Raw genomic sequence first — 17,151 nt, 5'->3', positions numbered from 1 at the left:
GATATGTGTCTAAGGCCCCCGTCTAGGATAAACTTATCATTTTCCAAACTTTGTTGCTTGTCAGTAGTTATACTCTTTATCAATTAGAATTCTGCCCAATACTTTTCCAAGTACATCTAACAATCTAATTCCCTTGTAGTTTTGCTTTTCTATTCTTCTGCCTTTTCCATCTGTATAGAGGAACAGTAACACTATTCTTCCAATGCCTGAGGCAGAGATCCATTGTTTGCACATGAAAACTGTATATACAAAGGGTATTTACATGTTCTGCTTTTGAACCTTCAACACCTACAGTTTTATTGTTCTGCACCATTCTGATGTGTGTGTATCTCTATACACACACTCAGTATGTGTGTATATGCATAAGCCGGTGCCTTTTAATCAGTTTATGACTCCTGTGGACTACCGAGAAAAGTCCTTGGCAAGATTTTGGAAATAGTTTGCCATTGCCTCTTTCCTGGGGCTAAGAGAAATGGACTGGCTCAAGATTACACCGCCAGATTTAGAGCTAAAGTGGGAATACAACATTGTCCTAGTTGCAAGCCTGATTTTTTTAACCTTTACACCAAAGGGGATCTCTCACTTTTATTCCCTGACAAACTCCTTACAATCTCTAAAGTCCTCCTCCAGCATTTCCTCACTTGACTTTTGAATAATGTATCTTTTTTTAAAAAATTTTTTTTTAACTCTGCAGGGATCTCATTGTTTAGCTTCTTAATCCACTCCCCAAACAATTTTTATTTCATCAAAATTGTTCTCATTTTCTCACACTTTTAATCTTTAGCATTCCTTGATCTTTCTGGTGATATTCTTTGCACTTAACTTTTTTACTTGTGTATACATTATGCATTATATTTCTTTCAACCTCATTTTTTTCAGCATCATTCTCTTAAATGCATTTTTCCACAGCCACGTTTCCACATTTGTTCTGTCAATCATTCTTTTTCATTCTTTCCATTACTGTAACTGTTGCGATCATCTGGTGGGCTCCTCATGAGTAGTCCAGGTTAGAGAAGACACAGGACAAGTGTTTCTCGGGATGAGATCGCACAGAACAAAGCCTTGCAATCTCTTTTATTAGTAATCAAAGTACAGCGTCATCAAAAGGCGTTATTAAGGCTACACATCTCATATTACATACATGAAAAAGGAAAGCATCCATATATTCTCCATATAGGTTTCACATTCTACAATATTACAGTAAATCACGTGGATTTCAGGAAAGCAAATGTTAAGGGAAAAACGAAACTCAATTCGACCTATCTTATCATATTTGGCTTCGTTCCCAGCATCTTCTTCTGCTAGCCGAGAGGCCGATCTCCCCGTTATCAGAGGTTACCTCAGTCCTCAGGAATGTTCTACAAGGAGATGTCTATGCCTTGCAAACACAGTCTCCATTCTAAATAGAGCCTCTCCAGTGGTCATCTAGCTGAACCCGCTTTTCCTACTCAGATTATTTCGGTGCCAAGCTCCGTATACGTGTCCAACCAGCCAGGCCGATCTACACATATACTATGGCCACCTGATTCCCACATGTAACTCCATATATTATTCTGCCATACTGCAATATAATGTTTTTAAACTCTATTTTAAGAAGTTTCCATATCCTTTCCTGAACATATGCTTCCCATTCATCCTTTTGGGACAATATCTTCTAATCCTTAAAAAAAATGCATCAGCCATTATTTTTCTACCTACAATTCTTTTCATTTCTTTTACTTCAATTTTTCCCCTCAAAATTTCTTAATGATATTATATCACATTCAGCATTAGTTATCACACATGTACCCTTCACTAATTTTATGAAGCTTTCATCGTGAACATTCAAACCATTCATGCTTTTAGATTTATATAAATTTCTTTGCTATATGTTTGTAAATAAATTTATGTCTAAGCCACATATTCAGAATGAAGAGACCTATTTCTAAAGAGATCTCCACAAGCCACAATTCTCATCAGATGGATGGATGGATGGATGGATGGATGGATGGATGGATGGGTAGGTAGGTAGGTAGATGATTGATGATTGATGATTGATAGATAGATAGATTTGTATAATTCATTGTCGTCATTGTTACCATATATTGCAATGTCTAGGTAGTCCTTGATTTATGACCCTAATTGAGCCTTTTTTTTTGTTGCTAAGCAAGACAGTTGATAAATGAATTTTGTCCCATTTTATGACTTTTCTTGTCACAGTTGTTAACTAAATCACTGCAGTTGTTAAGTTAGTAACACAGTTGTTAAGTGAATCTGGTTTTCCCATTGACTTTGCTTGTCAGAAGGTCACAAAAGTTCATTACATGACCCAGGGATAGAGCAACCATCATAAATATGAGTCAGTTGCCAAGCATCTGAATTTTGATCACATGACTACAGGGATGCTGCAACGGTCATAAGTGTGAAAAACTGTCATAAAGTCACTTTTCTCAATGTCGTAAGTTCGAATTGTCACTAAATGAACTGTTGTAACTTGAGGACTACCTGTACCTATCACCAATCTATGGATTCCTGTTTCCATATGCACCTCCCCCAAAAAGGACATTCATACGTCTTTCTGACATACATTTTAGTTCTTTCTTTCAGGATTAACTCTGTATGTTGACTTTAATGCAATTATTCACTCCTCAAGGACTAGCTTCATTCAGACCTATTATCTATTTTTCCTTCCTCCTAGTTTCACAAACATGCAACACATCTATTTTTCTATCATTTCATTTGTGAAATCACGCTCCTTTTGGAATTACCTCTTTTGCATACCAGGGAAGCAATCTTGATGATGCCCTTCTACTTAGAGATATAGTGATTGAAGGAAGAGTGTCTAGGTGTGTGTGTGTGAGAAGTGGGGAAGGAAAATCCCAACTTGTCAGTAAGCTAAGGCTGTTTCTCTATCACAGTTCTCAGATGAAATTCTTGAAACGTAATCAGAATCTTGCCGAGAAAGATGATATTTTCAGGTTTATCTTTCATGTATCTTTTTTCCTGCATTATGCGGTAGGAAAGTTGAGATTAACCAGGGAATTGTGAAAATATGAAGAATCTGCCAGACCTTGTAATTATAACTAAGAAATTTATGGCTATTACACAAGATAAAATCAACTGCTATTATTAAAGAAACTGTATTAATGCGTACTTATGTATGGGTTGCCGCTATATATATGTTTTTAACATGTATACTAATACTTTCATTGAGTATTGTTGATTTTTGTCAAAATCTTGTCATTTTTTTTATAAAAAAAAGAAAACAAGAGGGCCAGTGGGGTGAAATGAATAGTATTGGGGTGAACTGGTATTTACTCCATCTTCAGCCATGGGAATTAATTGGGTGATTTAGGCTACTCACACTTTTTCAGGCCAGCCTATCTCAGTGACCTATTGTTGTGAAGAAAAATAGGAAAGAGTAGAACATATGTTACCTTGAACTCCTGAATGAAATGTGGAATGTAATTCTAATATACAAATTAAATCATGAGGATGAGAACTGAAGTATCTCATCTTTCTTTGACTAAACCTCTCATCCTCAGAAGCACAAAATGGCACTCCACCAAGAATCAAAAGGTTCTTCACTCTATCAATTCATCAAGCATTTGCTAACTGGTAAACAGACAGAAAGTCTCCAGTTATGTAAAGAGACTGATAGAATTTTTATGAATGGTCTGCTGATGATCCAAAGCAACATGAAAGGAGCACAAAGAGACTGCAATGTAATTATTCTTTTTTTTCTCTCAGAAGAGCTTGTGGTGTGTGGTGAAGCATTATCTTTTTGCCCAAGCATCCTCACAGAATTACTGTGGGGATAAAACTGGGAAAGAAGTATTATGCATGAAAAATGTGGAATATACAGGTGTCCTTGTTTAGAGAGTGTTTGTCAACCCTGAAGTTGGTAAACTGTGGCCATTTTCTTTTTTGCAGTTTCTAGGGAGATTTCTTTTCTCACTACTTCAGGACGGACACAGCCTGGAGCGAAAGGGCCAGGGAGGGGGGGTGTAGAGATTAGCGGGAGTGTTGTAGCCTAAATAAAATTCTTTCCCCTGGGAATCAAGGACGTTCGTGCAGGTGTCTGCAGGGTGGAGATTGAGGTCATCTAGCAACTGGGCTGTATGCTGATTGGACCATGTGACTGAGACTCTGGGGGGAAGTGCAGGATATGTTTGTGCCAATTTGATATGTATTACCCTGTTTTCCCCCAAAATAAGACATCCCCTGATAATAAGCCCAATCGGGCTTTTGAGCGCATGGCAATAAGGCCAAGTGCTTATTTCAGGGTTCAAAAAAATATAAAAAAGGGTCTTATTTTCAGGAAAACATGGTAATAAAGAATGTTCTTTGAGGAACTTGCTTGCCTCAGAGTTTTTATTGAAGTGGGATGTATTACTTGGAACCCTGACATTGTCTTGTTTAGCAACTGTTGACAGTTACAATGGTAATGAAAAAATAACTTTATGACAAGTCCTCAGATTTATCATCTGGCTTTGCTTAACAACCAAGTTGCCAGTCTCTAAATGAGGACTACTTGTCCATCTAAGAAATGAATGGAGATATGTTTGTTTGTTTGTTTATTATTTGTATCCTGCCTTTATTACTTTTACAAATAAGTCAAGATGGTATACATAACCGGGGCTTCCGGTTTGGTTTCCGTTGCCGCCAGACGGTCCTTTGAGACCGCCAGCCCCATCGCCCATAAAGGGCTGCCTTTACAGCTGAAAGGCGGCTCGAAAAACTCCGTTTCCGTAAGGAAACGTGAGACAGAGCCGGCGAGGGCAGGTAGAGCCCTCTGCGAAGTCCCCAGAGTTCTTTTTTACCTCTGGGGAGGAAGCAGGATGAGGCTCCCTATTTTCCTCACCGCTGCTCCGGGCTTCGGGAGAACTCTGCACTTTGCAGAGCCAGGCGACGGGACCACACCAGCTAAAGAAAACTAACAGACTTTCTGAATAAGTAGGATGAAATCCGGATCTGGGACCCTAAATTGCAAGTACTTCTAACAACCCTAAGACTGACTTTAAAAGTAAAGAAGAGTGGAAGGGGGAAAAAAAGAAAGTTTAAAATGGTGACTGGCTGAGGCTTGAGAAGAGCTGAAAGCGAAAGTCCTTCCGTTTGACTAGTTTAATATGTTACAAAGTAACTGAGATAACAGCGCTGGCTAGAAGTGAAGAGAAAAATTCTTATTTCATGCTTCTTCCTTCTTAGAGACTTGATATTGATATTGTTTGGAGAGAAGTTTTCTTCTTTAAAGGGGAAAAAAAGAAAAAAAATATGCTTGTGTGGCGTTAAAACTCACAAAGCCAGACAACCAAGCTGTGGGGGGGGGGCTCCCCCATTTATAAACCACATGAACAAGTTTTGAGTTTGCAGATGCAGAGGAATGGCTTTAAAGATCTAACGCAATTTGTATTGGAGGAGATGGCAAGACATGATGAGATTGTGAACCAGAACCTTGAAAAATTTAGACAGGAAATTAAAGAGTTGGTTCAACAAAAGTATGATAAATTCAAGCAACATATGATAAGTTTCTTAGATGCAATGATAAAGATGGATGAAAAGTTTAATTCAGAAATAGAGTCTAATATGAAGGAAGTTGATTATAAGATTCATAATTTGGATAATAAAATACAAAGAATTGAAAATGATTTAACAATGATTCAAGAAAATAGCTCAGAAGTAGAGTCAAAAATAAAGGAAGCTGACTACAAGACTTACAACGCAGATAATATAAAACAAAGGATTGAAAATGAAGTTATAATGATGCAATTCAGATTTATGGAATTTGCGGTCAGAATTAGGGGAATACAGGAAGATAAAAGAGAAGATTTGAGAAAGATGTCTGCTGAAGTTCTGGCTGGGATTTTAAAGGTTAGTCCTGAAGAGGTATCCTGTAAGATTGATAAGGCCTACAGAGCAAATTCTTGGGTGGCTAAGCAAAGGCAGTTGCCTAGAGATGTGGTGATTTACTTTACTGATAAAGGAATAAGAAATGATATTGTACAAAAGTCTTTTAACTCCACTCTTGAAATGTATGGAAGGAAGATTTGGACATTTAAAGAGCTGCTGCCCAAGATGTTAAAAGATAGAAAGGATTTTGTTTTTTTGGTGACTGAGCTAAAGAAACAAAACATCCCATTTAGGTGGGATGCTCCAGTTGGAATAATATTGAGATATCAAGGAGAAAGATATCAACTAAATACTGTTGAAAAAGTGGAAGAATTTTATTATAAGGTTCTTAAAATGGATTCAACATCTCCATGTATAATACATGAGGGGAATAAAGAAAAGCAAAATCAACAAGAGATTGAAACCCAGGCTAAGCAGATGGAGGTGGAGGTAATGGAAAAACAACAAGTTACAGAGGCTTTTGTGGACGAGCCGCTTATGGATTCTCCTTCAGAGGTTATAGTTGGATTACCTATAAATACAAGAGAGGCAGCTTTGGATTCTAATGTGATGACTTATCAAGTTACACACCAGCATGGAAATCAATCAGTTGATATACAACTCCTAGAAAGGCAACCAGGATGGAGATCTAAGCCACAAAAAGTCAAGAAAAGAAGAAGCAGGTCCTACAAAAATAAAATTTTTTAGACTAAACAACAGTATAATGCCAGTTACTTAAGAGACGATTAAAAACATGAAAATATAGCTGAGGCAAAGTATTGGTTTTTACTATTTTGAGGAGAGTGACAGATCTCTGCAGTGCTGTGCTTTTGGGATGTGGAAGATGGCCTTTAATTGAGTGGATTGGAACTTTCTATTTTGGACTCTTTGACAAATGGATTACGTTTATGCTGAGCTATAAAGCAAGAGAACTATGGGACTGGGGCATGCAGAAGATCTGGTTGTTACCCTAATACGGTAGTTGGAATTAATAATCTAGATGAAAGACATTACAGAAGACACTATATGGAATATAAATATAAAGTCACTCAGGTGGTTTTATATATACGAAAACATTTATTATTGATGGGGGCAGATGGTAATTGAAGATACTGAATATACTGTTGGAATTAGAATTTGATGTTACCCTAACATGGGTGATGGAATTAACAATCCAGTTGAAAGACATTACAGAAGATACCATATGGATTACAAGCTTAAAGTCATTTGAGGATTTTATCTATATATGGAAATATTTTTTAGTGGTGTGGGCAGAAGAACAAAGATATTGAAAATATTATGTATGGTAGACCTGCAGGAAAGTGGGTGGAGATAGGCTAGCTTACTGATTGTTTAGTTTAGGAAAAGGGGTGTTATCTTATATTAATATACGTAAAATATTTGAATTAAGAGATATATGTATGGGGGTGGAGGAAATGGATAGATTATGAGTTGAAATTGCCAAATTAGGATTTATTATATAATTTTACAGCTGAATGTTGCTTTGAAATGTATAGTATAAGGGGGATATAATAATATTGTTAGAAAGAAAGGGTCAGCATATGGGGGGTGGAGTAAAAACGATGGTAAAGTATTATATAATCTGTTATTAATTTGGGTTTTATTCTGGAGAAGCCACAGGGGGAGGGGAGGGGGAGGGGGGGTTAGGGAGGATGGGGGGGGAAAGGGGGGAAATCTGTATTTGAAAAAACTTTTTCAATTAAAAAAAAAAGATGGTATACATATCCAACACATCTTTCTCCTTCTATTTTCCCCACAGCAACAAACCTGTGAGATAGGTTGGGCTGAGAGAGAACAAGTGGCCCAAAGATTGGTCCCCTAAGGCAGGACTTGAACTCACAGTCTCCTGATTAAGCCTGGTGCCTTAACCACTAGACCAAACTGGCTAAAATAAAACAAACATTGTATTAGAATGTTTTATCTATCCATCTAATGAGAAAATGTGCAATATACTGTATATCAAAAATGAATGAAGAAAAAAAATGCTATAGAATGTTTATTAATTTACCTACCCAAATAAGTATTTCTATATGTTGCTAATTTAACAAGCAGAATCAGTGTGCACATTATGTCAGAAATCAAGCCATTCTACAAATTCTCTTCGGTAGGGAAAAAAAAATTGTAGTAGTAGCGTGTGTGTGTGTTTGTGATACATACATATTAGGAGTATGAGAAGCTGCAGAAGTACCACACCATGAATGAGGAACTACAGAGTGTGTGGAAAGCAATAGCTAAAATAGTCCCATCTCAGCACTTCTATCCTAAGATCCAAGAAGTTCAGTAGTTCCTTGGAATAACATGAGAGATCTCTATCCAGAACAGTGCAGTGCAAGAGTGGTATTCACTTACCTTCACTACCAGTTCACAAATGTGAGTGCACACGCTACCTCCGTGCATGCACAGAGCCTTCCGTGCATGCACAGAGCATCAAAAACGGGATGTGATGACGTCTGGATGGGTGGGTGGAGCTTCCCGCAGCCACGGCTGAGTACCACCATTAAATAAAAATGGCTGAATACCATTACTGATGCAGTGCTAGGAACAAATAAGATCCTGTGTAGAACCCTCGAATGCCCAGATCTTTTGTAGAGAACCCAAGATTGAAAAAGACACCCCCCTATAGCTTTGAGAAAGTTGGGCTTTTTCTTGGTATTTTAATGCTTTTTCCTGTCTCTTCTTTTTTCAGAAACACACACATAAAAATCTGTAGGTCCAAGAAAGGTTACCCTACCCCCCTACTCCTCCCTCCCCCCAAAAATGCAACACTTTCCTCAACAGTAGTCTACTAGTTCAGTTTGACAAACTAAATAAATTCAGAATGAAAAACATTATGGACATTCCATTACTCATAAAAATAAATCTGTGCTGATTGAGAGAAGAAATCATAACTTTTTTGCTTTGCCATTCATGGTAATCCTTTCACTGGAAATTACCATGCAATGCCATGTTTTATTAATAGTGTATGAAAAATGACACAGGAAAGCCACTTGGTGGTAAGCGTGGTATGCTATCTGATGAACAACACAAATACAACTTGCTTTTTTATTATTTAGGATGGCTGACATAGGTCTCTATTTCATGCAATGTTTGGAGGAGATACACCTTTTTGCTAGATTGTGCTTTGTTGCTGCTTCCTGTTGCTGCTTCCTGCTTCCTGCAACAAAATTATTACAACTTGCTGTAATATATCAGGGTCATGCCAGGGTCAAAGAGATATCCTGACTCTCTTTATCATGGACATCATTGAAAGAAGAATTTGAAGCACTTGAAGTGGGCTGGAGAATTTGTTCCCACTCATTGAAAAGAAAGGGAATTAAAAACCCACTCTGGGGTGGTTACGCGTAAAGAGTTACCAATTATCTGTAATATTATCATTGTTAAAATCCCTGTGCATCCTCTTGTTCACAGCATAATGAGACAGCCATTCTGGAAGATGAGCTGGGGGTGGGGGGATAGAGTGGTTTCCTTGGAGATGAAATTGACTGTAAATTAGAGCTCTCACATATCGGAAATCGCATTATTTTATTTCCACAATTCATATATCATTTTCTTTCAAAGGAGGTCTGTGCCATCATGCGTTTTAGCACTTAGCTAATGAGAATTGAGGAATGTGTGTCTATGCAAATGGATTTTCTCAATCTATAGGTGTAATATTGCAGCCTTATGTTTAGTGTAGATGTATTAACTTGAGTTTGTGGGTGAAGGAGTTGAGATAACAGTTAGCATCCATGATGGGCATTTCTAATACATTTAACTGTAAGTGGCTGGTAAATTGATGGTAGAAAGGTGGATAGATTCCCCCCACTCTACACACACACACACACACACACACACACACACTTAAGAATATAGCTAAAATACATGCAGGATAAGCATACTACTCCTGGGACAATTAAATTGGAGGTAGCTCCTCCCACTTCAGATAGAAATGAAGGTTGCAACAGGAATGGCAATAAAGAGTTTTATATATTTCTGTCCTTAATCCAGTTTTGGAGAATTAGTTAAAACATTGACCACTGGTTCAGCAAGGTAGGATTAATTGACATTTAATGTGACCAAGGAAGATGTTGAGGTACAGTGTCTGAAATATTTGTGGGGAAAATTGTTTTTTGTCAGTTCTGTGCTATTATGATAAAAAGGCTGCAGAGAGATTGTGAAGAAATAGCCATCTAGTTGACTTTTCATAGATAGCTGTTTAGTTCAAGGTTACTCAATAGCATTAAAATCTAACAGTTCAACCATTTCATTGACTCTCACAATATTTATTCCATAAAGACATGGGAGTGAAATGTATTATTCAAACAGCAAATACAAAAGAGTAATATTAATCATATCGGAAGAAGAAGAATGATGTCCCCATTTTTAACTAACGTTGCATCAATTTCTGTGCTTTATTTTAGCGGGTCATTGTGGAATTCCAGATCTTATCGTTAATGGTCAGGTGATTGGTGAAAATTATGGATATAGAGATACTGTTGTATATCAGTGCAGTCCTGGCTTTCGGCTCATTGGTTCTTCTGTACGGATATGCCAGCAAGATCACAACTGGTCTGGTCAGCTTCCATCCTGTGTGCGTAAGTAACAAAAAAGAGGTTATCATGTGATTTATGATATCATGTGCTTTATGATATTTTTCTTTTTTTTTAATTTTTTTATTGTGATTTTCCCTTTACATATCTCTAATATATAATTAACAGAACTGTGACATTGTTTATACAAAATTCAAAATTCAATACAGCATATACATTATATACATTCTATTTCTAATCATTCTATTTCTTTATGTATATTTCCATTTCTTATTTCTATGGTCTATCCCTTCGTACCATTTTTCCCATACCACATAATAATCTGAATCATCTTGTTCCTTTAACTCTAATGTAAATTTGTCCATTTCCGTGCAATCAAATATTTTTAGGATTACTAATCCCTGTGGCGGTGTGCTATTTTCCTTCCAATGTTGCGCAAACACAATCCTTGCCGCTGTTAGTATATGTAAGATCAGACATTTTATCTTTTTATCATATTTTTTCTTAAATATTCCCAGGAGAAACTGTTCCGGCTTTAATTCTATTTGGCAATTGGTTAGATCTTGCATCCATCCTTGTATCTTATATGATATTTTTCTAAGATGATGAGAGGGATAAAGTTGGAAGAAGAGCTAACAGAGAGGTGTTTTTTTTGCTCAGATAAATTGGGACTATTGTGTCTAGGAAGGACCAGTCTGGAGACAGATTTTCCTGGAGAAAATCTATTCATGCAGTTGCTAAGAGTGGATATTGGCTTCATGGCACATAAAGCCAAGAATTCATAGCCAGAAGAATAGGATTGCAGCACATTTGTATCTATCTACAGTATCTTGGAAAAAGCAGTGCTATACTGAAAGCCAAAAAAAAAATAAAAAAATTCTTAATTTAGAATTGTACAGGATATTGTTTTACATATTTTATTTATTAATACTTAGTTTTATAATGAGATCCTATTAAAATACTATATTAGATATTGCTATAATTTAGAATAGAATTCTGGGTACAAATCTTCTTTATTTTTAAAATATTTTTTATTATTTTTTTTCTTTAAAAACAAGAACAGAAACAAACACAAAACATAAATTTCCATTTTACAACAATTTCATATTGGTCTTCTTTTAAAATTCATGTTTTTCCCCTTCCCATCTTTACATATATTTATATTTGTGGTTCCCTTGTTCCTTATTTATGTATCTATTTCCTTATATGTTATACATATTATTGTATCTATATATTACTTTACATATATTGTCTGTTTAGTGGCATATTAGTAATCCTTCTTACTTGCTGTTCCTGACCTCTAGCCATTTATATAATTTATTCTGTATTAAATAATATTCTGTTTCATCTTCTTCTTTTATCTCTTTCGTCAATTTGTCCATCTCTGCACAATCCAAGTCTTTCCTTATCACCTTTTCCTCTTTTGGTACAGTGTTGCTTTTCCAATTCTGTGCATATGTTATCCTGGCTGCTGTTATAATATGTAAAATTAAATATTGTATTTCTTTGGTATAGTTTCTGGAGAGTATTCCCAATAAAAATAGTTCCGGTTTCCAGTCTATATGGTATTCAGTTATCTCTTCAAGCCACTTTTTGATTTTAGTCCAATATTTTTTTTGCAGATGCACACATCCACCATAAATGATAATATGTTCCATAAGATTTCTTACATTTCCAGCAAATCGGTGACGTATTTGGAAACATTTTGGCAAGTCTCGCCGGCGGGAGATGCCATCTATAAAACATCTTGTACTGATTTTCCTTGTACACCACTGACATGGTCAATTTCACATTTGTTTCCCACCATTTTTTTCCATTTCTCCATTTTTATACTGTATTGAGTACAAATCTTCTTGTATCATGCACTTCAGTACATGTTTCCTGAAAAATAAATAAAATGAAAAATAAATGTAGTCACAATGATGTAACCATTAGAATTTGATGTTCAGGTCAAGCAGGTAATAAACATGTGAAACATTCATATCAATAGGTTATCACAAGAGGGTTTTTCCCCCTTTTTTCAACCTATCATTAGATTCATTAAACATTATCTTATGGAGTTTAAGACATACAAAGCAAACATATGTTGTGAATAAAACCTAACCTTTCTTTTCCAGGATATTTTCCAACATGCAGCATTAGTAGATATATTTCTAAATTGACTTTTAGGATATATTTAATTTAAATGTATTAATTAATCTGAGTATTTCTGGACTGTAAAGAAAAGGATTAAGTTACTATTTTGCAGATGAGATTCTATTTATAAAAATAGAATCTGCAACAAAATATTCTGTTATCCCATTCACCTGCCTCTTTCTTCTGTCAGTCTTAGCTTTTCTACAATCAGTATTCAGCATTCTGAAATATAGGGTACACTTACAAATTAGGTCATTAATGAATTGGAAATGGTAAGGATTTGGGTGTGGACACTGACAACACCATTGTTTTCTCATGCAACACTTTCTCCTTTCTGTGCAGGATCACCTGTGTAGTCTCCAAAATATCTCACAAAGTAAGAGATTAACATTGTTAGCTATGGTGTCTAATTATAACAATATTCCTTCTCTTTTTCTTCTTCTGATATTAGCTGTCAGTTGCGGTCATCCAGGGAGCCCAATTTATGGACGGACAAGTGGGAATGGTTTCAATTTCAATGATGTTGTGACATTCTCTTGTAATACTGGCTATGTTATGCAAGGACCAACAAAAGCCCAGTGTCAGTCAAATAGGCAGTGGAGTCAACCACCACCTATATGCAAAGGTAAGGGTTGGGGAAAATTTGATAGATGAGATATGTCAAAGATAGTATTTTTTAATGAAAGGGGTGGGTACTTTAATGATAGGGAGGATGTTATTAATATTCCAGTTAGACAACATCAAATGGAATGGTACTTCGGATATTTTTATTCTTAGTCTTCTGTTCAAATTATTTTTTATTTACAGAAATGTCCGCAGCTAACATGGACATTCAAAATGCTAGCTATGATTCATCAGAGGTCGTTGGTACTCTCTGAGCTTGTTTGTTTTCTTGCAGATGTTTCATTACCCAAACTGGGTAACATTATCAGTGCATAGTGCGCTGATAATGTTGCCTAATTTGGGTAATGAAACGTCTGCAATAAAACAGCCAAGCTCAGAGAGCACCAAGAAACCCTCATTTCAACCCAGAGCTACAATTATTTTCCTCTATCCATTTAATCCACCATTAGCACAATTGTATTCGATTCATATATACAGATAGTCCTCAATTTATGACCGTAATTGAGCCCACCATTTTAACTAACTTGTTAAGTGGCTCACCATTTTTGGTATCGGGCATTTTTTTTTTTTTTTTGCAACAATAAGTGTAGTTTGCCAACAGAAAAGTTGTATACAGTCACATAACCATGGAGCACTGCAAATGGCTATAAATGCAAGTTGGCTGCCGAGCAGCCAAAATGCATTCATGTGACTATGGAAGAGGTGGCCTTCAGAACTTCACATCTGGGTCATAAGTCCCTCCTACCCAAAAAAAAACCTATCATAACTTAAAATGGTTGTTATGTAATTAGTTGTAAACTGAGGACTACCTGTAGTTGGAAAACTATCAGGAAATCCAGGGTCATATGCTAGATTATAAAATAAAGTATCACAGCATATTGTCCCTGTATTATTGTCAAGAGAACATCATGGATGTATTTATGGAATGTCTCAGATTTAAGGAACTTTTTATTGGTAACCTACCTTTGTAGGAGTATTTCTGTGTGCAGGTAACAGAAGGAGTATTTCTGTGTGCAGGTAACAATGACTGAAGCATGAAACAATGCATAAAACTGGGTGCAATATATTTTGAAATTTGTTTTTCTTAATATATTTGTCTTCTCTTTCACTTTTTTTTTGTTTGAAACTACACAAACTCTGTAGATGTCCTCTTTTTTTGTAAAGTTCCCTTTAAAAAAAATAAAAACCTTCTGCATCTTCTGATAAATTAACATTAACACATTACTTGGAAAAGATAAATTATTGGGGGGCGGTCACTGAACATTAATTTATAATAGTTTAAACTTTATTTTTCTAAAGATCAAAGTTAATATGTGTATTGATTGCAGTTTCTTTTTGAAAAGCTGAAACATCAGGAAATTTCATTGGTTTAAAAAGGGGAAATTGAAACAAATGAGTTGCTTTAAAATCAACAGCTTATATCCATTTTCTTTCAAACCAGTTCTTGAACATCCTGAGAAATAAATTGATTAGTATAAAAATTAATCAAAACTGCCTGTTGGCGGCTAGTTAACTTCTTAAATAACTTCAAGCGAGCAGGTCCTTATATGAGAAGTTAAGCTAATTTATTCCCTAATAGTGGGAAATAATTTTTTTTAAAAAAAAAAACCAGAGCAGCATTCACGCTATGAAAATGACTCAGGAAATTTGTAAAAAGTAATTTTTAAAAATCCATTCTGAACTGTATAGGACTGCCACTTATCTTTTATTTAACATTCCAGCAATTCTTACTGTTGTGTTATGTTTTTATATTATATAATATATTGTGTTATTTTCTTCTTTTCTTAGAGGTAAACTTTTTATTTTGTTCATCATTATAATTCTTTATTTTATTATTCATATTCTGGTTTGTGTATGTTTGTGAAGTGTGGTAAAGTTTTCTTTGAGTAGGTGTGGTGGCCCACCAGTGGCCAGCAGAGCTGGCAGCAGATTCAGACAGTGAGGAGGTTGGGGAGGAACGTGGGCCAGTCCTGGAGTCTGGGGAAGGCTCGGACAATGGCTCTGAGTTGGAGACAGAGAGAGGGCCAAGGCCATCTGGTAGTTTTTTGCTGCCTCTGGAGTCTCCGGAGTCTGACATCAGTGAGGCAGAAGAACAGCGTGAGCCTGTTCCCAGTATGTTCATGTGCAGAGCTGCCAGGAGATAGGAACAATTAAGGAAACAGGGTCGACTTGGGAGTAAGGCTTGGAGATGATTGGTCTCTCCCATAAGATATAAAAGAGAAACGAACGGGACTTGAGCTTTTGCAGGAAGCAATTAGTTCATCTGGTTAGTAAAAGCTCTGGAAAAGCTCTGTTTGACTCTGTGCTAAGTTTGGCCTTGCCCTGCATTTGGCAATTAGTTCTCTGGCAGCATTCCAAGGGAGATAAGGTGAGTGTTTGTAAACACTCCTCTGAAAGCCTTGCAGATTGTAAATGAAAGTACTTTACAGCTGTATGAATTAAAGAGGTTTGTCTGGACTAAGTTTGTGCTGTTTACTTTCTAAGGAAGCCTAGGTCAGAACAGTAGGTGGCTTTTTTCTTTCAGTTTTCTAATCTTGCCTGTAACTCTGGAATTTTCTGAGAGTCATTATTTACCATCCAAGTTCTAGCCACACGTGATCACGCTTAACTTTTTCAAATCAAGTCAAGTTGGAATAAGTGCTGGTATATTTCTCCTGTTAAAGGACACTTCTTCCTAGCCCGATGCTTTAATCATCAGAGCAGCAAACACCAATGCTATTTATTTATTTATTTATTTCCTATGGTGCCGTGATGAAAATTAGTTAAAAATGAGAAACTGCCCTTACTTAAACGATTTCTCCATATAGAGTGATGATGATGGGGAGGAGAAACATGTTTAATGCATGCTTTATAGCTGATGTGATGGATATGGCTGCCACAGAGAAAGCGTAAAACTGTGAAGTTCAGAGTTTGAAATTACTTAGCTGCACCGCTGGTTAGCATGATAGAAATTATTGAATGTGTCTGGGCTGAGCTAGCAAGATATACTGTTGTGCAGACAAAGAACACTAGGTATGCTCAATAAGTTGCCTAATTATTTTTGACAAGACAGATAATGACTATAAAATGTAATTTTCATTCAGGGCAATATTTTGCAGGCGCTGCAATCTTTTATATTAGCTTTAGGAAGTTTGTCCAAAGTGCTCCTTATATAATATTATATATGAAGATTATGCAATTCTGTGGTTACCTATAAGCAAGATAGGTAGGCTTATTTACAAGAAAGCAGTGCATTTTCATTAATATTATATCTCTCCTAATGGATGTGAATTGGAAATAAATGTGACTCATTTTTAAAAAGGAATGTGGATGTTAAAAAGTACTGCTATGCTTCAGTATTAATTCTGTAGGGTTACAGAGACTGATAAAGTGGCATTAAGTTTTATTCACATAAAACCACCACTCATTATATGATACATTAAATTATAGAATGTATACATACAGAATACAATGCATACATTTTTCAAGTTTTTTAGTAAGCCCAAAAAAATGCATTAAAAATACATAGTTTTTTATATTCTAGCATTAATTAATGTTAACTTTACACATCTTTGATATTATTTTCTAATGTGAAATATACAGATCATGTCAATTTCTGTTATTGCTCTTGTTTAGTGGTCAACTGTTCGGATCCAGGAATCCCTGGAAATTCTATAAGAGAAAGCAAAATAGAACATGGAAATTTCACCTACGGTACAGTTGTTTTTTATGACTGCAGTCCTGGATATTTTTTATTTGGTTCTTCAATTTTAGTCTGTCAACCTAATGGACACTGGGATAAACCTCTGCCAGAATGTATTAGTAAGTATTTTAAAATATTGGTACTTATAATTAAAATTTGCAAGAAGAGCAGTACTAAACACTTGTATTCAAAGAACTTCACAGCTGTTATCCAATTCAATTGTTAAAAAAACTGATTAAGGTAAGTCAGTGTCTGAAATAATATGGAAGTCTTGGGACTATAGGGAAAACC

The 17,151-nt window shown here is 35.9% G+C and overlaps 1 protein-coding gene across 3 annotated transcripts in view; it reads left to right on the top strand.

Annotated features, from left to right (window-relative positions):
• CSMD3 (CUB and Sushi multiple domains 3) overlaps positions 1-17,151 on the top strand; it is a 695,220-nt gene that overhangs the window by 610,776 nt on the left and 67,293 nt on the right. For all 3 annotated transcript variants that reach the window (XM_034422197.2, XM_034422198.2, XM_034422199.2), the window contains 3 exons: positions 10,290-10,463; positions 13,006-13,179; positions 16,794-16,979. In XM_034422197.2, coding sequence (XP_034278088.1) covers positions 10,290-10,463; positions 13,006-13,179; positions 16,794-16,979 — 534 coding nt within the window. The remainder of the gene's footprint in view (positions 1-10,289; positions 10,464-13,005; positions 13,180-16,793; positions 16,980-17,151) is intronic.

The sequence above is a fragment of the Pantherophis guttatus genome, chromosome 3 (genome assembly GCF_059756535.1).
Source record: "Pantherophis guttatus breed Tessera chromosome 3, ASM5975653v1, whole genome shotgun sequence".
NCBI classification, from domain to species: Eukaryota; Metazoa; Chordata; class Lepidosauria; order Squamata; family Colubridae; genus Pantherophis; species Pantherophis guttatus.
The sequence above is the reverse complement of the archived record's forward strand: the minus strand, read 5'-3'. Positions and strand labels throughout refer to the sequence as shown.